Consider the following 25,938-nt stretch of genomic DNA (forward strand, 5'->3'; position numbering starts at 1 on the left):
AGTTTGAGTCCACTTTTTTTTTATAAGCAATCAATCCTTTCTTGAGCAAAACACAAAACCACCATAAAACTTTTTCCTTCTTCTACATCATATCATCACAGTCCATTACACTGAAATCTGAAATGTCTGAAATCAGATATTTCCATATTATACTTATGAAAGTCTATTTAGGTACAGCTGACTTGTAGCTAAAAGGAAATTGCTATTACAGATCACTGTTTTTCTCAAGAATCTTGCTATAGACTGATTGCTTAAGAGTTATGAACTAGCTGTCTCTTCTGCATGCACACTGCTCTTGTGACAGCTAACAAAACTTTCCACAGCACCAAATCTCCAATCAGATCAAGTCAACTATTTCTTCAATTTATTTTCATCTGCAGGCCCACAGGCAAAAATGACAACTTCATCAAAACATCTTTTAGATTAGCAATGACTGCAAGGAGTTTGGTGTTTAGAGGTTTTTCCATCCATTTCTTATGGAGCAAACCCATTCTACCTGCCCAATCTTACAGAAGACATAATTAAAACTTTTTTTTAAGTATGACTGAACATCGACCTGTCAGACTAAGATTATCCCAGTGGGAGAAACAGGCTTACCTAACTCCCAGAGGTGGTGTAAATAGATGAGTAAATGCCTGTATAATTCTTTGAAGACAAACTTCAGTAAAAACCAGTGCAAGCATCAGGCTGCTGATATTTCAGTGCAGTAATCCAAAATTAACATTCATTAATCCAAATTTAACAGCACTTCAGGTGCTTTTTTCCTAATCCTTATGTGCTTTATTTCTATCTAATTATTTCCTTTACCTTACAAGGGTGCTGTAAAGGTTATTTTGTGAGTACCTTGAAACCAAAATTAGTGGTAGATATTTTATAAAGACATAAGAAAGTTAATACTTCCACATTAAATTTGGACAATATAAATAGAACATTAGAAGTATGCATTAAAAGATGAAAATAAAGGAATATTAAATGGTTGCAGGATTTCTTGAAGAGAAACTCTACCAGGTACCAAGCACCACAAAGGAGGTAAAGCATGTTACAGCATAATAAAAGATGTGTACAGCATAGCCAAGTCAAAGTTTCTTGGATAATGTTCACTTCTCCATTTATCAATGAAATTATAAGTCTTATGTCTTATGAAATAAGATTATCAATGAGTAATTCTCTTTTAGAGAATATTATAAACATGCTATAAACACAACTGTAAAAGGGGTACAAATTGCAACATTTGAGTCTTACAATCAGGTCTGCCACCTATTAAGGAAAGTATCATCATAAGTGTTGCATTTTTTTAGTGGTTGTTGGCTCTAGGTGAATTAAAACAGGCTATAGAGCTGAAAGATTCAGGGTTTCAATCTCAGAAATTAAGAAGTTGGAATTGTCTTCTTCTCAAATTAATTAGTCTTCCTACTGAACCAACCCTTCATTCATGAGACACAACTTTGAAGATAGACCAAAGCCTAAAAATGAGCTGGTTTTGGTGAGGACAGGAGGAGAAGGTAATGCTTGTTACTACATGCACATATGGAAATCATTTCTATCTCTATGATTTCTGTGTAGTAGCTTGTTTTTCCTAAATAATAATGATGAGGCCAATGAAGCAAGCTGCATTTGCACCTGTAAAATCCAAGAAAATTAGAGTGTGACAGCTACACTGAGTAGGACCTCAGTAACCAAAGCTTTAACCACAGTAACTCCTGCCTTTGCTACCAGCAAGACACAAAAGCAAAGCAGAAATTGAAAGGCATTAGATAAATTAAATGAAAAAAAAAAATAGCTAAAACAAGATATCACTGAGAGTGGGGGAAAAAAAAATACAGACTATACACACAGGATTGTTTGGCTAACAGCCTTGGTTTGGTGAAGTGATTTAAGGAAACTCAGCATCATTAACCAATAAGTGTATTGATTACCATTGTTTCATGAAACATCCTTATCTTGGAAAAGTTATGAAAAGAAATTACAGCAATGAACTGAAGCCTGTCGCTCTGTTTAGGCTGGGTTCTAATATCATGGCTATCAACATGAGCAGACGAAAGTACATTCAGGGATGCAATTACACATCATGTCTTTCTTTTTTTTCATGCAAGTGTTTGCACACAGTGATGCACTAAAAATCTTGTCATCTCTCTCTGCAGTCTCTAGCCTATACAGAAACTGGGACAATAAGCAGCTGATTAAACCCACTGGTACAACTCATTTTGACTTCAGATAGAAGTGAATCTAAATCTTATTTGGAGCTACATCTCTACAATTCTGTGACTCCAAAAGTGTAAACTTATGTTTACTAACATACATGTAAAATGAGTACAAAATTTTTGTACTTCTCCAACTTCTTGACACAGAATACATGACAATAGCACAAAAAGTAGCAGCATGACTAAGCTTCAAACAGTTTCTTTGCTGAAGACAAAAAAGAAACTGCATCTTTTTTCTCTCCCTCGGTCCTCACTCCCTCTGGCTTCTCTGACACCCATTTACTCAGTGGGCTCTGTTCAGGGACAGTGAACAGTGCAGAAGTCAGGTGGAAGGCTGGCAGAGATGCACACCATTTGGCAGCCTGTATTTCCTTTTTTTTTAAGAAGAACACTTTGAATGGAAGTCATTCTTACCATGCAGGTAAGTACTCTATCTGTCCTACAGACAGCTGATACGTGTCCGTCCCTTCACCCACTTGGCACATTAAATGGGCAGCCTGCAAGCACTACAGTCAGAAGCAGGATTTTCTCCCAAAAAAAGTTACTCACTTGTAAGCCTCAGACAGATATTGTCATGCTAAGGAGCTCACAAAATATCAAAACACCAGAAGTTCTAACCATGAGAAAATTATTGTTTGAAAATGAAAGAGAGAAGGAAAAACAACATGTGCTGCAATAAGCAAAAGCAATAGGGAAAAAAAAATGTTTATCAGGAAATGAAAAGCAACAGAGTGGAAAAAGAAAAAAGAAGACTGGCAGCACAAAAGAAACAAACACATATTCATACAATAATGAATATACTAAATAGGTAAATCTTTTCATATATAATGTTGATCCATATACCAACAAAATTTCAGATGTAGACTGTAGACTTCCTGGCAAACACATTAATTTTGCATTCTTCTGTTTTAAACTGTCTTTACTAGAAAATATTGGAAAATTGGAGTAGTTAAGAAAAAAATAAACCCACCAGTTAAAGAAAAAAAAAAAAAGCCTCTGTGGAAAAAAACCCCCACACCTTTTTAGCCAAAAAATAATTTTGGAGTAAAACAAATTATATAACAATATTTATGCAATATACACAATATTTCTTTATGAAATTTGGTTGAGTTTGGAGAAGTTCAATATCTCAGAATACTTATAATATAGACTATTCATTTTGCATTTTGGAAAAAGAAGAATAAGGGAGATGGACAGAGAGCTGGAAAATCAGAAATGCATAGAAGAAGGGAAAGAAAGAATAACAAAGAAAAAGAGAGGACAATTTGTGAAGCTGACAACATCAAAAAGAGAAAAGTAAGGCACTGTGGTCTAGCTTTGAAAAGACTCCAAATCTGTAGAGATTTAAGAGTTAAAAATCCTCTCAGAAATAACAATAAAGCACTACAAAATTGTTGCAGTCATACACACCTTCTCGCTGAAGCTGAAAATAAGAGAGATGGGCAAAGGGAGAGAGATACACACTTGTACCCTAAGACAGTTCTTAGACCTCATCTAGGCAAAGGTTCTGTAACAAGTGAGAATTATCTTGTCTTGTTTAAGGTATGTACTCCAGTATGTACTTAGTATGTACTCCAGTACTGAAGTGGGAATGAGAGATGAACACACAGAGGGAAGAAAAGAAACAAGGATGGGGTGGGACAGAGAGGGCATGGAAGGGGAACAAAAACACTTGGAAAGCAAGCAGAGAGATACACTTGAAAATATATTAACCAATTTTTCTCGATTAAAAAAACCTCCAAAACAAACATTAAAAGATAATCATGCTATCTGCTGATGAAAGGTGTTTTAAATGACAGCTGCGCATCAATTAAAATACAGACCTTACCAATGTAAGGCAGAAACCTCAAATACCTTAATTTCTATAGCCTAATTTCAACATTTTTAGGGAAACTAAGGGGTTATTTATGTATGCATAGTAAGAAGAGAAATCTTGTGTATTAAAAGTGCTTAAAATAAAATTCAAGATGACACAGAAATGTTACTCAAATACATAATGATAATCAAAATAGACAAAACACAAATCAACTGTTTCTAGACTAAGAATAGGTTTGTTTAATTACCATTTGCAGCTGAAGTTATCAAACATATATATATATGCTCATTGAACAAAAATACGTAGCAGTATCATAGGAAAAGCATACCAAAGCAGCAACCCACATGGCCTTTCAAGGCCTCTTTTGTTTGGAACATTTTTAAAAACTGCCACTTTTGCCATCTCTCCAGTGGCAGAAAATCGCTTAACATCATTGGAATTCTGGCTAGCATAGGATTTTTAGCCCCAGAATTTTTAGTACCTTTAGCAAGGTAATTTAGCATGTGTTTTATGAAGGTCTCTGATAGTTTGGCATGCATTCATTTGCTCATAATTTCAGTTTTTTCTGAGAAATTTAGTTTCCATGTCTTGTTATTTCTTAGTTATTTATTAGAAGATAAGAAATTTTTCTTAGATAAAGAGTCTTTATGAAAAAAATATTCTTTTAATATTATTTCACCACTTTTATAGAATTACCAGAAGACATTCATTGGCCTAAATGTCTCCCTCCTAAGGTCCATGAGCACTCACACCTTGCCCTTCAGAGGCAACACATTTAGGCCAAAGTCCTGCACGAGCCATGCTGGTGGTCATGACGCTTTGGAGGGACAGAACCCTCCTCCCTGGGACAACAGACATTCCGAAACCCTCCAAAGGCAGGCATGAGCAGGGTGCCTGTGCATACACATCCGAGCGGTGCGATCTGCATGTGCGGTTAACACATTCCCCTGGGGCAGTCACTTACTAGAATTACTGCTGTCATCCTTGGTTCCATCGAGACTTCCATCGGGGTGCATTTGCAAGTAGTAGCCTTGCCTGCAATATAACCTGGTCACTATACCCTTGAGCTGGGGATCTGAAAGACAAACATATTTTGTCACTAGCCTCAAAACTTTTTCCAAGAGTTATCCCTACTGCTGTCACTGTAGGAGGATGTTTGGTGAAGCAGCAATGCTGTCTTAAAAGTAAGTACTACAACAGGATTTGTGCTGATGGAGATGGAGAAAAATCTCTCTGCAGAGTGTTGTTAGGTCAGTTCTGTGTCCTGTTCTCTGCCTCCAACATCCTTCATTATAATTAATACAGGTAAAACAGAGAAAAAAAGAACACCCGAAATACCCACAGTCAAAAGCTTAAACCATATTAAGCCCTGCAAAAATTTTAGGCTTCAGCAACAACTACTGCCCATTATAGAAACTAACAAAACATTTGAAAAACCCTCCTGGTTTCATATATGTTGGCAACTTACTGTACTGCACATAAGTTTTAAGGAGACTGAGGAAAAGTTCTGTTTCCTTTCCTATCAAAAGTGGTAAACTTATTTGGTGTAATTCGTAACAGTACCATCTGAAGTTCCCAGAATATTTTAACCAAGCTAGAAGCAGAACCCACTCACCTGCCCTCTCCCACCCTCCAGGGAATAACAACCACAATCAGGACAAGACACAACCTTTCTTCAGCAGAAAGAAAAAGCTGAAAAAACTCTCAGTAAGCTAAAGCTATGGGAAATCCAGGTAGCTGGAACAATGAAGGTACTTCATTTAATACTCTGCATTTATGAAAAGTGCCAAGAATTGGGCAGGGAGTGCTGAGTCACAAACTTTTTGATTCAGATGTTGCCTTACCAAACCACAAACTGAGCTGTTGCACAACCAGTTCAGGGAAAGAAGGCATCACATCTTTAAAAAAAATTCGACAGAACTACCTCTGTGCGATATCAGTATTAATACTGTTAAACATTAACTATTAGGCCCAGTTCCAGGCAGCCAGTACATAAATTTGTGAGAACATTGGCATTAAAATATCTATATTATATCATGCTTAGCTCTGCAATAATGAATTAAATTCTTAAATACTTCGATACAGATATATAATAAAACAAACATGTGAACTTTGAAGGAAGACAGAAAGTATTTTCATGCAAGCCTGTGGGCAGAATACAAAATTTGTGTATAATTGCTCTCATAATTAATCATGCTGGGTTACTTAGAGCATCTATCCTAAGGGGACATGAAAACAAACAGTGATAAACAAAACTGCCTCTAAATGGTATGTAGAGAAATTTCTATAGAGGCTCAGTTCTACGAAATTATTCTGCAAATGTTATGTTTTTATTGAATATCCAAATTACAAAGTCATATTAAACAATAAGCCCATCTAAATTAAAAATACAAGATAAACTGTAAAGATAATAAAAAATTGTAACTATAAATAGTAACACTAAGACATCTGAGGTATGGAAATAAATAATATGGACAATTGAAGATCAGCATATAAGCATACTACAACTTAAATTTTTAAAACCTTTTTTAACTGAAAATTCTACTTTCTGTTAATTTTTACATTATCAAAAGTTTGGCTTTATATATGAATACTCAGAAACAAATATTTTTAAAATTTTTAAACATGTTAAACTATAATTCTTTTGAATGTACTGTCTCCACCAACTTCATCAGGTGATTCAAAAGCATTTTCATAATTTAAAAAAGAAAAGTGAGTTCCTTTTACACAGGCACTATTCCTGCCAATGTATGCTTTCAATGTGTACTTCAAATTGACAATTTTAAACACTTGCTTAACACTCATTAAAAAGACATCTTTAAAGACTAAGTAGAAGTATAATAAAAATATTATTAAAACTAGATCTTTTAAAATTATTTACAGGAAAAGTATCATGTTGAAAAACACTTTCCATACCCACGGAAGCATAATTAAATGATTTTTAATCAACATTTTCTAGTGCAAAGGAGTTTCATAGGAAGGCAAAGTACAGTCTACTCACTGTCACCAGCTGTTTACATCTACTGCTTTAAGGGAAAAATTCCAAACTTAGAAGTCACTTTCAATGTTGTTCTTTATATTCATTCTATTCATTTTTCTAAATTGACAAATTAAATATACTTTCTAATAATCATTCGTTTTCATCAAAACCATTATTTAAAATTAACCCTGCTTTGCCAGCTATCCAAAGTTATATCTCCATGAAAGTGAAATGACACATCAATCTTGATGCAAGTCATAATAAGCAATAGTCACAAAGACTACTCCATGCAGCTTCAAGGTAAATATCTCCAAGATGAAGCAGACAATCCTGTCAGGCAAGAAGTTTATCTCTTCTCCTGGCAGAAAGATAAATTACCCTTTCAGGTCCTTTTCGAGACACCTGAGCTGCAAGCAGAGAAGAGAAATCTGCTAGACCCTGTATTTCTGTAGCATTTTATCTACCCTTTGTCTCTTAATAATATTACAGGAACAGTCTTAGCTTCAGATGATTTACAAATGAGCTTCTCAAACCCTTGTTGACCACACTTTTTAATTATTTTTTTTTCTGTCTGCTAGACAGCAGGAGTGAGCAGCAATGCCCAGAAACAACAGCAGAAGACTGGTGCCGCCTGTCCACTGGTGTACTGGGTGTGTCACCTTTTTTTAACTCTCACCACTGTGACAGACAGACCAGCATTTATTCTTACCCTTTAACCCCCACACTCACTTTTATCTTCCCACATGTAAGAAAAAGATAGTGGCAAGAAAATACAGCAAAAAATAAACCAGAAACAGGATGAGAGCAGACAACCCCACCAAAGAGCTCCTGGCTTTCATGATTTTATCATAGAAATTTTGCAACTAGTTCTCTTTAAGTCCTAGGTGCCACAGAGAGGTTATTTTGTGAATAAAAATTCTATTTAATTTTAAACACCTTGATCTCAGGGGAAATGAAACTAAAAAAAGCAATCTCCACCATGCATCAAAATTTATGGAACAGTTCAACATCTCCTAATGATTTTTATCAATCTTTCTTTGTGCCTTGACTTCTGAGGTTGAAGAGTTCAGCATGACATGTCAGCAATGCCCTGCATTGGGAAAAAATTATTCTGACTTGTCATTATTAGAGGTTGTCTCTTAAAATTCAAAACCATACTGAATGGACAAAGACACAGCTCCTCAAGCCCCTTTTTCACAGCAATCTGTGTGACAGCAGCCACTTGCAGCCCACTTTTCTTGCTTTTTTCCTTGTCAGTGGTGATGGCAGGATGCATGATTGCAGTTAGCGTGAACGCTCTGTCAGTAGCTTTCCTGATGTCCTCAACAAAGGCAGAGTTTAATTAAGATGTCTTCTCTCTCAAATAGTGGCTACAAAAATGGCTTTGGCATTAATTCATGACAGGCTGAGTGCAGCTCTTGTTCTAGCACAATTATGACACTTTATGTATTGAATTGTGAATATTTTCTGTTCACAGAGAGAATTGCTTTGCGTGCACTTCCCCACTCCAACACAGTGCCAGGACAGATGTATTTAGAAACTTTATAGATTTAAAATAAACTAGGGAAAAACTTATTAAATATGAGAGTTAAGACATAGATGAATTTTAAATTAAAAAAAATTTACCAGAGAAAGGCGTTTTTTTACTGTCATTATTTATCTTGTCCCTCTTCTGTGCAAAGGTACCAAATAAAAGCCTGCTGACAAGCTAATGCTTAATGGGGTAGTCTCACATCAGCCCTACATTCTTACAGAGAATAAACTGCACCATCCACTCAGCTACCAGCCTGTCACAAAATTAGTCGCTCAGTGAGCTAAGTAAAAGCCAATATTTAGAGGTACATTCTGCTCAGATGGCAGAGTATCAAACTCATGGTAACAGCCCCATGTCCTTCATGTTTTACTCGTCCTTTATTCTTTGCACTTTCAGCCGGCAGTTTTCACTTTTGGATATTTTAGTACAAAAAGTACCACTCATATTGGTCCAGAAAAAAACCAGAGCATTTTTTATTTAAGATTTTTGGTACTCTGATAGTCACCTTGACTTGGCTGTCATGTCTTGCTCGCTGATGGTCAACATTTGTTAGGAATCTTTTCCCTCATCTATTAAACTTCATTGAAATATTATAAAACCCCATTATAGTCCATATTCAGATTTTTTTAAAAAGTCAACCCCCCAAAATCCTGCAACCACCAAATTCCTTTTGAACCTGGGAAGTAAAATACCCACCCAAAGTCCAGAGTGTCTCATTCACTCCAGACACATCTCCCTATTACTTTGTAAGACCTGAGAACTGCAAAATGCCCCTTTTCCTGACTTGTCACACCAGAGTACTCCAACAGTAGCGTGTGTGTGTAGGATGTGTTGGACTGGAATTCTAGCCATCTCTCTTGCTGAAGCTCTCTACTTAGTATAATAATTAACTACACCCCCCCCCCCCCCCCCCGCCGGCAGGTTAGACCCCATCCACTATACCACAGTTCAAGACATCTTCAATTCCTCACTGACTTCTGCAGAGAAACTTATTGTTGCTTCAGATTAATGTCTGGATACTTTTTAAAACTTTAAACATGTCTCTGTAGTGCTTAGTATTTTAGAAACTTTCCACTAAGCAATTCAACTCTGGAAGCAGGGAAAAAATTCCACGTAAAAATTACATTTTCTTTTTTGGATTCTCATTTCAGGTATTTCAGTTCCTGCTGTAATGATTTTCCCAATTTTCAAAAGTCATCTTCTTCTCAAGTGTACTGCTTCTGTTCAATTGCAACAGTACTCAAACAGGTACAGTCACTGCAGATGATCACATTACATTTTGCCATTTTTTTGCCAAGTCTTGCACTGTCATTCCAGCACATAAAAGTGCAGGGTCCTCTGAAATGTGTGTTATACAATTGTAACGGCAAGCTTCCTGAAGCAAGTACACTGCCAATGGGGAATTCTAAATGCAGAACTTTGTACCTTATTTAAAGGTGATAAAATCCTAAATAGGCATCTAAACCCATCCTTCCTTATTAAAGTCTTCAGCTGTTCCAGTGATACAACTCTTGCAATCAAAAGCTTTATACACTCCTAACTTCTTCATTAGATTGTCCTATCACCTGGTGTCTCAATGCATCCAAATTTCTGATCGTGTTTTTACTTTCTCTCATTGTTAACAGGAAATGATAAAATATGACCATTTATTTTATATGCTAGTGCTCTCTCATTTTAATAATATTTCAATATCTCACAATATGCATCAGAAATCTGAACTTTAATTAAAAACTTGAGGGAAAATATTTTTGAAAGAAAGTTTTGCTCTATTCAGGGCAGAAGGGAAAAGCACATAATGTGAACTCAGAGAAGCAATAGCTTCCATTATTCCCTGTTCCCATAAGTAATAATAGTACTTGTTCTGAAATGAGGTGGCTTTCTCTTTGCTCACTTATTTTTCCGTTCTCATGATGATTACAGGGCACTCAACTTTGGTGTTTATTTTTAACTCTACTTTTTGTCCGTTTATGTCTCACATCACAAGCTCATCTCCTGCAGAACCTTGCTTTGAGAGCACGGCGAGGAGACAGAGAGTCCTCCCACGTTCCTGCGCTGTCATTGTCACTGGCACTTCCACAGCGTTTGTGAAATTTCCCGGTAAACTATGAAAGTGGGTTGGAGTTCTGCAAAATGGTTGCTTTTCTTAAAAGCCCCCTTTTGTGCTGGCATCCTCGCCTTTGTGTTGCAAACGTTTTTATGTTAACAGCAAAATGTGCTCCCTTCCATTTGTGGGCGCTGACACTTTGTCTCTGGGTCTCACATAGCATTTCAAACTACATAAGACTTGTTTCTTGCTATATGGCTTTACTTGAACAAATCTGATCATCAATAGAATTACAGGAACTTGGCTGCTAGCTGGGATAATTTATATCTGTTCAGACTTACTCGGTGATTTGATTTAATAGACTTGTCTACAGTGTTAACAATTAACAGCATCCTTTACCAGACATATTATTTTTGGAGAGTATTTGTTGGAAAGGGAAGATTAGGTTGTTCAGAAAATACTTTGTTACAAAATCACAATTTTACATGAGCACGGTAGTTTAATTTTAGTAAATTAGTTTAATAATTTGCATTTCCTTTCCTACCGGACTGTATAAATCTGATGGTTCTAATCTTGAAATACATGGATTTGTTGGGAAATTCCTGCCTTCCACTTTTGAACCATGTTTCTTCTACTACACTAAAATCCAAAGATCTCCAATTTCTTAATATCTAAATGATATCTTAGTTTATATTATTCACAGGAATATTGAGAAGGAGCTGGTCTCTACTTCCAAGCTTACTTGGATAGCACCAGTCACAGTTTAATATATTTAACTAAAAATTATCATCTTCTACTAATGAAACAGCCCCATCTTTGTAACTATATTCACTTTCTCAATTTACTTTGAAACACTAAAAATTCTACTGTCTATATTCCATGTTAGAGAAGTCTTGCTATTACAGTTTTTATTTGTTCTTTTCACTTTACATAAGCCCAAAAAATACCAAATATATCTTACTGAACTTTATTAACGTGGATAAAATTCATTCTACTTTTATGTGGATAACATTCTAGTTTTATGTTTTGGAGCTGTTCCTGTACCCAACCATCTTAGTTCTGCCCGGCACATTCTTGATTCTAAATTCCAACAGCAAAATGTTAACATTATACAAAATACTGCTTAATGTTTCTCTTGAAAAGAAAAAGGCATCAAGCAATAGAATTAAGTAATTTCTGCGTCTTCAATTTGCAATAATCTCTACTTTGTTATCTTTCCATGAAAAGCCTTTGTCAAGCACTAAATGTAATTTTGCTCACACTCAAAAAATACCAAAGCACAACAGCATGAAAGCTTCTATTACCATTTAACCTATGTAAAAAAATTGACTAATGCACTGCCCTTGGAATCAGTAAATAAATGGGATTTAAGAATGAGGTTTCTCTGAAAATGTCACTAAATATTGAAAGCACAATAGGATGGGCATAGACGACCTTTACATATGTAGCTGAATATATTTCACATAGCATCTAACTTACCGAAGACTGATTTTGATACTCCCCTTCCTAAATAATTTCTATTTTTAGAAGTCAATATTTAAACATTGCATTTATTTTCACAAGCTTTACTACTTATCTCCTTGCATGGTGCATTACTAAGCAATATCTGAAGTCAGCTTCTAATTCTTTCACCAACTGACTTAGAACTAAATTTCAAAGTGCCCAAAGAGTCTATTTTATAAGTATTCAAAGCCATCAGGGTAATTGTTAATGGAGGGAGGATAACAGGATAATTTTAACGCTAAGTATTGAATCCTACACCACATTCCATTTTCTATTGTTATATTCAGGAAGCTTCCATAATACCAAGTAGCAGCGGACTTTAAGTTGTTATTAACCTTTTTTAATTCTTGAATACATAAAAGTCCACAAAATGAAGTATATTCCCTCTGCTTAGATATACAAAACCATCATATCTGAAAAAAGCTTGTCAAGAACATATTTAGTCTTTTATTTATATTTAGTCTTATTTTCTTACCAATGGCTCAAAATATTGAAATAAGCAATTCACATTACATTCAAGAAATTTTGGTTTACCGACTAGTCTAAAAATTGGAGAAAAGCAGAACTTGCACTGCCAATGAACTGGGGCAAAGAATTTTTCCTAGTTAGGAAGTGATAACTAGAAATTGCAAAATACACAATCATAGACTCTTGTAGTTTGGAAAGATCTTTAAGATGTTAAGTCTTACCTAACCCAGCACTGCCATGTCTGCCACCATGTTCCTTAGTGCCACATCTACATCTTGTAAATACTTCCAGGGATGGTGACTCCCTGGGGCAGCCTGCTTGTTTCAATGCTTTCACCCTTCCAGTGAAGAAATTTTTTTTCTAATATCCAGCCTACACCTTCCCTGGCACAACTTGAGGACATTTTCTTTTGCCCTGACAAAACCTGGGAGAAGAGGCTGAGCCCCACCTGGCTACAGACTCCTTTCAGGTGGTCGTAGAGAGTGAGAGTCCCTGTGAGCCTCCTCTTCTCCAGCCTATATAGCCCCTACTCCCACAGCCACTCCCTATAAGATTTTTTTTTTCTCATAAGATATGTCAGAGACACATTGCAGAGCAAAGATTCAATTTTATTTGATAGCTGAACAACTTTAAAGCTTTCCTGATTTCAGGTGCAGCAGATTTCAAATATCTCCTAATGCAGCAGTCTCATTTTTTTACTGGCACCACAGATGCATTACTACATTTTATAAAATTACAAAAATCAAAAGTTGCCACTTCCACATGACAGTTTGTTGAGTTGAGTAGACTGAGTTGAGATTTGTGCAGGTTTAAATATATAAATCAGAAAGCAAAAAAGAAACAGGAGTTATTCTTTTTAATCAGTACTAACAATTTAGTGCAGAAATGTAAACACCTGATTAACAAAATAAAAGCATTAAGCAGTAACTGAAGATAAACCAATTTCAAATTTTAAAAACTCATTTAAAAGAAAAGAAAGGTGTTGATAAAACAATTACATGTCAGTTTAGTGTTCAATAATGTACAAAACAAAAGGATTTCTTCTTTATATCAGACAGAAAAACATTTACTGTGAAAAAGTTTGGATCAATAAACCGACTCACTACCTTTAAAAAAGTAGGAAAGTAAGAATTTTCCTTAGTAGAACCCTATGCATTTTTATAAATTAGTATTTAATCCTTATGCTTTACCATAAATCCTCGTTGTCAAACCATGTCATTCACCAACACCGTCTGAACAGATTTGTTTACAAAGACAAAATTTGTTTACAATTTGACAAAAAGACAAGATTTGTTTTGTTACAAATAAATCACAGCAAAATGAGATCTGTTAAGTGAAAATTGCATTTCAGTCCTCTTAATGAAGAAGTAATATTACTGGAGATACACGAATCCAAAGGAATATTGATTGAGAAATGGATAATCCCATTGTGAAATAGAAATAAACATATTTCCATATTTTTTATTAGTTAAGAACATTATTGTTTCTGTATAAAGCAAGATTACAGAGGTTCCATCAGGCAAGTGGAAGTTTGTGCTGTTAGGATGAATACAATGCTTTATTTTACTTAGAAAAATATTTATTTGTCTAGGAAAGTATGAATGCACTGGCATTAATTCTTATAGAAGAGCTACAAAAGAATTTTTAATATCACTACTCATACAGTGTCATTAACAATTTTTTTAGCATTTTAAATAGCATTACATTCCTCTTTCAAAAAGAGTGGATGTTTTCACTTACAAACTCCAAAAACACTAACAGCAACAGAAGTGAGGCAGTATTACAAAAAAAGTATAATTGAGGGTGTTCTGCTTTTCTCATTTATTTATTTTTTAATAAATTATATACTCAAGAAATGTCATGAGTTACCAGAAGCGGATAAGTAAGAACATTTTGAACCAGAAAATAGCAAGTCATATTAAGATGAATATCTTTCTTTTTTGCAGTGTAACTAAGTATTAGCTGGGAATGCACTTTAACCAGGGAAGAAATAGCAGACTATTCCCCATATTTTATTCTACTATATGCACAAGCACTTGTTTTCTTTGTGAGAATACATGAGATGGACAGACAGAAAGAGAAGCAATGCATGGCTGCTTTGGTTTCCTGAGATAATTTTTTTCTCAAATTCTCCCTGTGAGAAAGAAAAAAGTCCATTCAGCCTGCAGATTGCAAGGCTTTGTAATCAGTGGTATTAAACACAATTCAGAAATCCTAAGAGTAGAAGCTTGAAAAACTGATTTTCAAACAGAGACAAGAAAATAATCCCCTGCACTTGAAGAACACAGTCTGAATCTTTTTGAATTCTGAATAAGAGAGTAATTTCTTCTATCATCAATATGACAAAACCAGGCCTTTTTACTGAAGCTACTCTCTGCTTACTTTTGAGTTTGAGGTTAACTTGGGCCACACCTTCAAGGCTTTTTTGTCTTCTCCTCATCTCTGCTATCCAAGAAAACTTGGAATACACAGCAAGAAAACAAACTATTAAGAAGTTACATGACCCCAGGATTTGGGCTTTAAGGAAATCAGCAGAATTTGACACTAATGATACAGGACAATCACAGGAAACTGTGACAGGCAGTCACTCAACTCAAACCTCTTTGAGGGACTTCAGCACAAACAACTTTGCTTCTCTGGAACTTCTTTTTTCAAGACTGACTCTAGCAAGAACAGAAAGGCATGACTAAAACTGGCAAATTCCATTTATTTGACCTAATGGCCCTAGAGGAAAAAAAACAAACCAAAAGAACCCCAAATAAAATCAAACTGTTTATCCTGCTTAGATTACCCTGTTTTGGAAACACTATTTAGTCCAGATATTTAGCTACTAACCAGAAAATAATCAGAACTATACTCATAGCATCTATGAAAAAACGTGCAGAATCAGTTCACATCAACTTGAGTATTCACTAATAAGGAGTAAATCTTCCAGTTCTGAATCTTTTGAAATTATAGTGGTGACACACTGAGCAGAGACTACCCAGTCACTCACTGCCACCTACAGAAAATGAAAGTATTCTCTAACATATCCCAAGATTGAAAATACTATTCTATAACATATCACAATATTGAAAATACCTGCTAGGTTTCAGAGGAGCTCAAAAGTTGGTTCATGTCTTGATGATGCCCAAAAATACCTCAAAAACACTGACAGATCTTTCAGTCTCTAAATCTAAATTTTATTACAACACAGACCAGAACATATAGCTTTTAAAAATGTAACCTGAAAATGAAATTAAAAATAAGAGTTTAATAAGGAATCTCCCATCCCATCTAGTGAAATTTTGCAGTGATTTAGTGATCTGGGGTTTTTTTACATCCTGCTTTGCCTCCGGTGCAGCTCCCTCATCGTGGAGAAAGGGCCATGCATCTACCATGCATACTTTCTTAACGTGTTCAGATTGCAAGCCTGCCTTCCACTGTTTCTCACATGCTGTCTTTCACTCCCTACCTTCTGTGCTCTCATTCCTCTAGTGTTTCCCAGCTGTATTCTTGTTCAGGTGTTGTTTTCCAGCTCTGCATGCCCAACAATAGTGACTATTCAAGAGGACATAAGAACATAGCCCTCTACCCTGCTGCCCAATCACATCTTCACTTTAATAACAAAGATTTGTAAGCTTAAATAAATACAACTGATTTGCCTTCAGTCACATATGTCCTTCTTCACAAGTTTATAGAAATAGATTCTTTTCAGGCTGTGAACTTAACAAAAGATACAAACCCCACCTTGTAGCTACTAGAAAATGCAGTGCAGTCTATAATTTCAGGTTGTATCACACAGTTATATCAGTAAAAAGATCCAAACCCACCAGCAACTTCATCAACCATCCAGCCATCAAATGCATTTTGCAGAGCACTGTGTCAGACTGAAGAACCATGGCAGTTTCAAATGTGTATTTTCTCTCAAGATGTGTAATACAAAACTGACAAAAACTCCAAACCAAAACATATTGCTCAAGGCTGCTGTAACTATGACTTCTTCCTTCACTGTCTGCTTGGCTAAAAGAGTTAACAGCATCATCATTCCTTATCAAGTCTGGCATCATCTCTTAATTTCTTACAGATCTCAAATTATGTCTGAAGATACTAAATGTGGCAAATTCCAGACCTCATTTTTTGGCATCTCTCAATAGAGTAACAGGTGACATTCCTCTAACCATGTATGGACACCTCCTGAGCTAGTGATCTTTAACTTTTTCAAGATGGAGTAGTGAGAAAGAGGTAGCTCGCTCTGAAGGACAGACCAAAAATGCACTGAATTAACTACACCTGAGAGAGCTTACTTATGCACTCAAAACATCTATCACGCGCTCTTCAGACCTGTTCACACTGTGGAGACACTAGTGCTCTCTACACTTCAGAAAAGTCTTTCACCCCCAAGACTCAACTCCAACCCCATCAGACTATTCTGGTTGGACTAGAATTATGGCCAGCTCCAGACAGCTGCTCATTCACTCTTATGGTGTGTTAGGAAACCTACCTATACTACAAACATGCAAACCATATGGGCACAACTAAATTTAAACTAGTTTGCTCAGCATCCTCAGCTATCAGCTGCTGATTTTTCTCACATCAGGCCTTCCACTTCACCCTTCAATTTGAAGTTTGTCCTGAAAACCACTTTACAGAACATACAGGTTTCAACAGCATGTTTTAAACAGAAATCAAAAGCAATTTCATTCTCCAGATCCATGTGCCACTGCAATAACTTGAGAGCCAGTCAAGACTGAGGTGTCTTCCACCAGCATTCAGGAGAGCCAACAGATATGCCTCTAAAGAAGAAATTACAACATTTTCTGTGTATTAATACTAAACCCTCTTTAAATCTCTTATATTTCCTGCACATTTATTATACCAACAACTCAAATGCTATTAAAAACTGAAAGATTACAGATATTGAAAAGTAGAAAATTTGTCCCTGGGATTTCCACAGCAACTTCTGCCTGTGCCTGGTGATGCTGCAGTGGCATTGGCCCAGAGCACTGAGCAGTTGCAACAAGTGCCACAAATTTTACTCTGTGATAACGTCCTAAGGACAGCTCTCAACTGAATGTATCAGATTTCCTTAGTTTCCCAATGCTGGGATTGAGCTGCCTATCCTCTTTCACTTTCTAACCCTCACATGCTCTTACTCAGGCTCTCCAGGGAGCAGTCCAAGGACTGATCCTCTGGACCATAAGCAGAGGTCTTGCTGGTGCTTCATCTCTAATTTCACCTGCAAGTGAAATGCCATGTGTCTTCGTATCCTAACACATCTCCAGTGCAGAATTACACACGCTTCAGCAGCAACGCAGCGTAGCTGAAACACCTAGCACTTCTACTTTTAATCAGGACATAAATTTAAGATTCTCCATCCCCCCATGGGCAGTCGGGAAGAACAAACAAACAAACAGGACATTACTAATTTAGAAAGCTATCTGAAATTAATTTACTTCCTTTTCAATGAAGCTCAGTTTGTAGCAGAAGTCTTGTTTTTCAGAGACCTTTGATATAGTTCTCTGTTTCTCAACTCAAAAGCAGCAGAAATGTCCAACATAACTCTTCAGATCTGACACACAAGCCAAACTCCTTTCTCGACACAAAGTGAGGATTAGCCTTCATTATGCTTTATTAGGTTCTTCATTAAAATCTGCGGCAGCAGCCTCATCAAGTGGGTGACAATTGATGTTTCTAAGAAATTATTTCTACCTGTATGCAAAGTGTGGGTTTACCAGAGAAGGAAGAGAAGGAAAAGGGGAAAGTAAAAGCTCCCAGGACTCTGACTCAGGCACTTGTCAGCTTTGTGCTGCCACAAAATCCACCTACCATATTTTTCACTGTGTATTTTGCAGAAAAACACACCTGGTCACACCAAAACAAACAAAATTGTCATAAACTCAGAGTTTAAATCCTTTGTTTCCTTAGAATTGAAATATTTTGTTCAATACAAAGACAGTTAAAACTGTAAAGTTCAACTGATTGGCAACATGAAAAAAAGACCTGCTTCAAAACTCGGGAAAAAAATTCAAAATTGTGAAATATCTATCTGAAAACAAAAGCTTTACTGCAGACTGTTCCCAGGTTCACATCTTTCCACAATGAGGAGAAACATGGTTAAAGTCCGTGAAGACTCTTCTGTGTCTTTGAGTTCTATATTGCAAAGAAAAGTACCTTGAAACACTCATGTCCCACCAAATAATCTAGCTAAAGCAGAGGCGCATAAATCTTTTCCACCTGAGTCAATGGGACTGATTCTGAGGCTTTTGGTTCTAGTTCTGATGTATATGAACGGACCCGAAATCTAAAGAACTTGTGATAAGCATTTGGAATACTGGTATTTGGCCTAATTTAGAAACACAGAGACACCAAAGAAGCAGAGTATTACTACCAGATTCAGATTCTCATAAGAGCAGAACCTATGCCCTCTCACTGGGAAAGGGTCATGTGCTGAGAGAGGACAAGTGTCTTCCATAGAATTTGCCTGGCTGCCTCCTGAAATCTCCAGATATCCATCTCTAATGTAAAGAAAATCAAAGCTAGTTTTTAATTTCCGCCTAAAACTGTATCAAAAGTTGCCTCTGTGTTTCTATTTAGCATTCTTTAATTTCAGAACACGGTTAGCTTTGAATATTTGAAATATATATTTTAAAGTCCATAGACTATTAATTGAAATTATTTTTCAAGTTCAAAGACAAGCTTTATTTAGGTTAAAAAACCTGTAGTATCTACAAGATTTTTAATGTTCCCTGTTAATTACAACATGTAGACTCTAGTGAATACGTTACTCAGATTCCAGCAACATGAAGAAGGTGGGGACAACCCTGTGGGCAAAGCAGAGAGGACTCAGCCAGGAGAGGAGCGTGGATCAGGCTCCACTCTGGAGGGGACTGGGCTGGTCCAGAGAACAGGGGCATGTTCCTGGAGGACAATAAGCCTCATACTGGAAAGTCACAGTAAAAAGACTCTGCTGCCAGCAGATTTCCAGGCCATACCTAAACACAAGGGATGAGAATCACCCTCATTTTACAGACAACCAAATAAAAGAACTAAGAGAGTGAACAGTTTGTCCAATGCAGCAATTCAAATGTGGTTTTCTGCTTTCTAGTCCAGTATGCAGATGTCCCTGCCAGGCTATACAGAAGGACTTCATAGGACTGGAAAAGACACAATTAATAACTGGGTGAACAGAAAGCACTATTTACAAGCATGTCAGAGGCCCTGAGTTATACACTGATTGTGTTTGTTTGTTTCTGTAAAGCAATATTAGTCCCATTGAGGCAAACTGAAGGATTTTAAAAGAGGAATTTAAAGTGGGGGGAAGTGAAGGGGAAAAGGCTTGCTACTCTTAATAAAATAAAAAGATGTCAGTGCAAATAGACATCATTTATTAGAAACTTCCTATCTGAGTAGCAAAATGTCATCTACTGATGAATGCAACTGGAAGGGGGAAAAAATAAAAAGAAACCCTTGTCAACTGTTTCCAAACAATTTCAAATCAAACAATTTGCTTCTAAAATTATGTTTTGGTTAATTCATGTTAACTACTGGATATGTGTTGTTCAGAATACATAATTTCTCAGAGGAATTACCTCCTCTGAAAAGTCACAAATTATTTTAATGGCAGTTTTTGTAAACCATAAATAGCTCTAAGACTTTTTGAAAAACAGACTTTATAAGACATTTCATAGAACCATAGAATGGTTTGCGTTAGAAAGGAATTTAAAGATCACGTAGTTCACGTAGTTCCAATCCCACTGCCATAGGCAGGGGACACCTTCTACTACAGCAGCTTGTTCAAAACCCCATCCAACCTGGCCTAAACACAAAGACAGGGATGGGGCATCCACCATTTTTCTGGGCAACCTTAATTTAAAGTTGAGTAAATTGGAAGTTAGTAAGCAAATTATTTTACATATTGTTGGGACAACAGAAAAATCTAAAATGTTGAAGGTCTCAAAATCTCCTAAATAGCCAAACATTACTAAATGCTTCTTGTTTCTATCACAGAAATATCTATACTCCAGGCATGACAAAAGACAGTAAATTTTAGTGACAAGAGCTATAATTAAGATAATCAGAACATTTTGGATGATAGAAATGGAAGGGAGACAACCCCAGGTAAATGGTAGGAAATTTTACATTTCAAAATATATTTATTGCACCCTAAAATACTCCTTGTTCTTAAGAAATCTGACTTCTCTGTGAGAGAAGAATCCAGTTTTCTCCTCAGCTCTGCTGAGAGCAGGACATTCTAAGCTGCCATTTCAGTGCAAGGGAAGGCTCCCAAAGGTTCAGGCTCCCGGATCCATCAGGCAGCCTCCGTCTGTCCAGGCACTGGAAACTGGGAGGCTGTAAAGAGGAATACAGCTTTATTTGTGGATCTACAGTAATATTGTGGGTCTCAGCTCTCCTCAGGCCTGCTGTGCAGCATTTCAGGAACTAGAGAAAGACTACATCTAGAGCAGACTCTATAACTAAAGTCATTACGACTTCTACATCCGATGCAGTCGTCCCTGGCTCCCTTCACAACTAGTGGATCCATCTATTTCAGAGTATCACTAATTACTTCCTAGAAATCAGTATTTTTAATTAATTGCATGTTAGTCAAAACATGAACCTGTAAGTTACCCAAGTTTTGGTATCTCCATAGCAAGAATTTTCATTCAATTAGGTGAACCTGATCTCAAGGGTCTAGAGTAGATCCATGGCCACCTATTCACTCGTTGGAAAACATACTTTGCTTTTCCTGGAACTTCAGCAGAATCAAAATATCCTAGAAGAACACTCAGATTCAATGGTAAATGACCTCAACGAATAATCAATGATGTTACAGATGATTGCTACAAAACTTGTCTGAAAAAGGTTGTGAGTCATCTGAATCCAGCCAATATGGAAATGGCTTGAAATGCCATCCTTAAGGCAGAACTTTTTCAAAACTGGACTTTACAAGAAATTATTTCCTAACAGGAAGAAAAGGAAAAGGTGCTAAATAACTCTGTTTCTCTCCAAAGAAATTAAAATGACTACCTAAAGTCATGATTCTACACAAATATGTGATAATGGTTTAAGCTCCCTTGAATGACATACCTTAAGAAGAAGAGCCCCTCTGCCTTTGTGACACTCACCCACAGCATTCTAGAAGTTAAATTACTTCCCATCCTACCTGACACCTGTCTTATGCAGTCCCTTGAAGAAATAAGTTTATGAGATCTTTCAAACAAAAAAAGCATATTGCATAAAGGTTCTAGCTCCCCTCTATAGCATACAGGAACATGTGCCACAGGTATTAAAATAATCAACTGGTGTCTAATATCAGCATGTGGATGTGGGAAAATGCATAAAACCAACCTCAAGGGGGTCAAAGTTTATGTCTTTGTTTAACAGAAAAGTGGCTCTAAGATATTGAAGCAATTTTTTTTTGCTTTATCTGCCTACAACTGCCATTGCTCCACACCACCAACCCTCTCTGTTAATGTCCTGGCATTTGTAATAAACATCAGTCACCTGTTATCTGACTATGTCAATGTATTTTGAAAAAGCTTTTCAGACAGAACTAAGCAGAAAATAATGTTCCTATTGTGAAATACTTTTTCAGGATAAAGCCCAGAATAAAGGTTTCTTCAAAAAAAAAAAATTAAAAGGAAAGAAAAAAAATTTCCAGGGTTACTCATACAGGAATAATTATCAGTTTGGCAACCAATACAGGCTGGGGTTAAAGGCTTTTTATCTGAATCAAAGTGAGTAGGAACTCAAGACTTGAAATGTCCACATGAGAGAAAAGTGTTTGAGCTGCAGAGCTGCTTTTTATGCCCAGGGGTTAAAAAAACTCCCAAAAATCTCCAGCCTTAAGACTGTTTTCCAACAGAAATTTTAACAAAGCTCTCCTGTTTTAATGGCAGCTTGGAATTTGGCCAAACCCGACAGTCCAGTAAAACCGTTTCAGGCAAAATCAAAGTATCAGTCCAACAACCTCTACCAGAAGGCCAGAAAAAAAATGTGGCTCATTTGACTAGGAAGAAATATGTGACAATTTCATATTACTTGCTCATCATAAAATATCTGGTTTATTCTTTTCTCCTTTCCTTGATGATGATACAGAGCCTTAAAGAACTGCTTCTTTTTTTTTTTAAAGCAATTATAGTTACAAGCATAAAAAAACAAAGCAAAATGCAAAACTAAACATAGCGCAACAGAAGGTCACTTGAAGAAGCCACAAAATAAATTACCCAGATCTCATATTCATTAGGGCAGAGTTTCATTACTGCTACAACAGCAGTAGACAATCTCAAAATTAGTACCAACATGTGTGCACATTCTACCCCCTCTAGCACAGGTGACTTACCACTGTCATCACTCCTTTGTCATTATGTGAAAGCACAAACCCTTACAAAGCTTATATTTGGCTGCTAAAAATAAAGCCTAGATAAATGAAGCTAATTTCTTAAAAAATACTTTTATCTCAGTTTTATAAACCAAGTACCATACATATCTCTGCTTCCCTAGATGACTAGATCAAAGATGACTAGATCTTTCTAACCTACACAGCCCTTGATATTAAACGTCACATGTTACTGTACTTCCATATCTGAAGTTTGGCAGGTTTGCTAATGTTTGATAGTGCAGCTCCCCTAAGAACACAATCTAGAAGACCAATGCCATGTACTGAAACCTGTCTGGATGTCAAACATGACCCATTTTAGTAAGCACTCAGTAAAACTTCCATCAACAAAATAATTTTAGTTATATTTTAAATCAATTACGATTCTTTATGAGATAAATAATAGCTTGATCCTTGTATAGGCTCAGGTGAGGGGAGGGGTTGGTTTTTTTAAAATTTCCATTCAAATAAAACCTTCACATGAAACAGCATTTATTTCTAATAGGCCACAGCAGTTCAATGAATCCACACGTATATTTCCTTATATTCAAAGTGTACATGAACATAAAGGAAGATATGTTTTTGATTCATGTATGTACTACTTCCAGGACTACTTCTTATGGACTTATTGTCTGGTCTCACAGTCTTGCTTGCTAGTTGCAGTGGTGAACTCCAAATAAGAAGCAACTTCTGCAGCTCCATGTTCTAAAATTAAAAACTCAGTCTTGAAAGATTTATATGACTTCTGCACTTATAGAAATTAGTGAAATGGAATCAAAATCTCTGATCTTGCTTACCAAAACCTGTACAAAAGTTGGTTGTAGTCATTAGCACATTCCAAAATTGCAGTCCCAGAACAAAGTGGTTATATTTTATTTTCCCTTTACAGAATTGAAACGAATTTCAAGTATCTGCCTATTTTAGTAATAGAAAGCTTTAAGAAAAACAAGCTCAGTGAAATATACTGGGGATACAGGGGTAGGCCTGAAGTTCAGGACAGTACAGCTTTACTTCACTGCCAACCTCACTGCACTGAGATTACATTAATTGCTGTCAGTCAGGTAGTTGGTTGTCACAAAACAACTGTTACTCCCCTTGGTGGTGTTTCAATGTAAGAAACTGCTGGACCATGGCAGATATGAGGCATTACAGAACCAATGACATAAAAGTTAAAGCCCGAATAATTCATGTAGAGCACTCTTTGAATAAGTCTGGTATATCTGCCATAGTTTTGCAGACGGAACAAGATATGAATAGCACATTTGTCAGAGTTTTCCCCCCCATTCCATCTCCCTCCTTGGGTAATCAGGTGTTTTACCAATATGGTAAGTCAGGATGTGTCTGTCAAAACAGGCTTTGACTGGAAATACTATTCTGACAAAACAGAAAATACAGTATGCTTTGCAGTGAAAAATTCCACAAACCTAAATGTCGGTTTGCATTCCCAGATGACAGAAGAGTCATTTTCTGAACAGCTTTGTTTAATAAGTTGTTGGTATTGCTGCTACTCTGATTTTCAAGCTAAAGCTTTTCAGAAGCCAGAGCAGTTTCCAGTGCACTATGTCCTGTTTGGAGCTTCTTAGTGAGAAGACCACAAAAGACTACTGCTCTATTTTTGGGTTTTGAGTAGTCTCAAGGTGTGGACATAAGGCATTGTGCCTTGCAATGGTTTAAGCTTTGTCACAGCACAGATAACAATAACTATGGCCTTGCCTACATCAGTGTCATATTCTTCTACTCAAGAATGCAAATGCTCATGGAAGCAACATTCGCACCTTACCTACTTGCCACAGCAGTCACAGAAATACCCAGAGCATTAATACCTAGCAACCTTAACATTTAATAGCATAACTCATCTGCATGTGTGATGCATCTGCAGCTCCATCCTATTGCTAGGATAGTCAAAAGAACTTCTTCCCTTGTACTGTTTTTTTCTAACTTGATTTTAGGGCACATAGTTACCCAAGTGGGATATAAGCTCTAGGGTGTCTGTTTCAGTGCTCCCATTAGAACAAGATGTGAGATCCAGTGCTGATTGATTTAACCTTAATGAGTGAGCAACAGCTTCCTAGCAAACTTTAATTCAGCCTTATCTTTGCAATGAAGAAGGGTGGCAATGCAATCCTTGTGATTCCAAATGGCAGGACTGCACAACTGCATGTTGGGATGGCTGGAAAACAATCCTGTTCCCTTTCAAAAGCATCTCTGCTGAAGTTTACAGGCAAAGGTGATGGCAAAGGGCTTTCAGAGCTATAAAAATTCATATTTCTTCTTCCTCTGAGGCAATGAAAATAGGAAAATTTCTGTCTTGCTCTAAATACAGTCTGAATGACCCCAATTAAGAAAATCTATACAATTTTTTCATCTTCCTCTAAACAGAAGCTTAGAAACAAGTGCATATAAACAGAAAAACTAGTATGATTTAGAATTAGCTCACTGATGACCTGCACCAGTAGTTTAAAAAACACTGATCCAATGCCTCCCTACAAAAACAGAATAAACATTACTACCCATACAATCAAAATGTGGAAAGCCCAACTGTATCCAGTGCGCAAAAAGACCGAGGTCCAATTCATCATGAAAATATTCCCTCAAAGCTCAACAAAGGATACAAAAATAATAATACTGGTATTTTGATAGTTTTCCACCAAAGATACTTTTCTGTTTCCATGGCAGTAGCCAGTAGAGTCCAAAACTGTGTAATTTTCATTTTACTTAACAAAAAGAAAAAAGCCCCCTCAGAGATAAAAATTCAACCCAATAACCAACTGGAGGCACTCAGGACTCACAGAGCTGTCAGCATACTAAAGCCACTGTGCAAGACATTGCTGATATTATGGCAGAAGTGAAGAAACATTTTTTCACTTCCTACACAGCTATGACATATCCCTAAAAAAGAACTCAGTATGCCACAATCTATTGGACTCAGGATGTGAGTTGTGCCATTAGTCCTCTGGTGTCACATCTGAACAGCCCTGGAAAATCAACAGCAAACACCTAAATTTTCCCTATGTAATCACACACAACTATCT

General features: G+C 36.5%; 1 protein-coding gene across 5 annotated transcripts in view; it reads right to left on the minus strand.

The window, feature by feature from the left end:
- Positions 1-25,938, minus strand: part of FGF14 (fibroblast growth factor 14) — a 385,249-nt gene that overhangs the window by 90,537 nt on the left and 268,774 nt on the right. For 3 of the 5 annotated variants that reach the window (XM_066176416.1, XM_066176418.1, XM_066176417.1), the window contains one exon: positions 4,982-5,092. In XM_066176416.1, the coding sequence (XP_066032513.1) occupies positions 4,982-5,092 (111 nt within the window). Of the gene's footprint in view, positions 1-4,981; positions 5,093-12,767; positions 12,813-12,994; positions 13,033-25,938 lie in introns of those variants that run through there. The other 2 variants (XM_066176419.1, XM_066176420.1) reach the window with 2 other exon arrangements.

This window comes from Chamaea fasciata, unplaced genomic scaffold, assembly GCF_029207755.1.
Source record: "Chamaea fasciata isolate MVZ Bird 193981 ecotype frontalis unplaced genomic scaffold, bChaFas1.0.hap1 SCAF_2, whole genome shotgun sequence".
NCBI classification, from domain to species: Eukaryota; Metazoa; Chordata; class Aves; order Passeriformes; family Sylviidae; genus Chamaea; species Chamaea fasciata.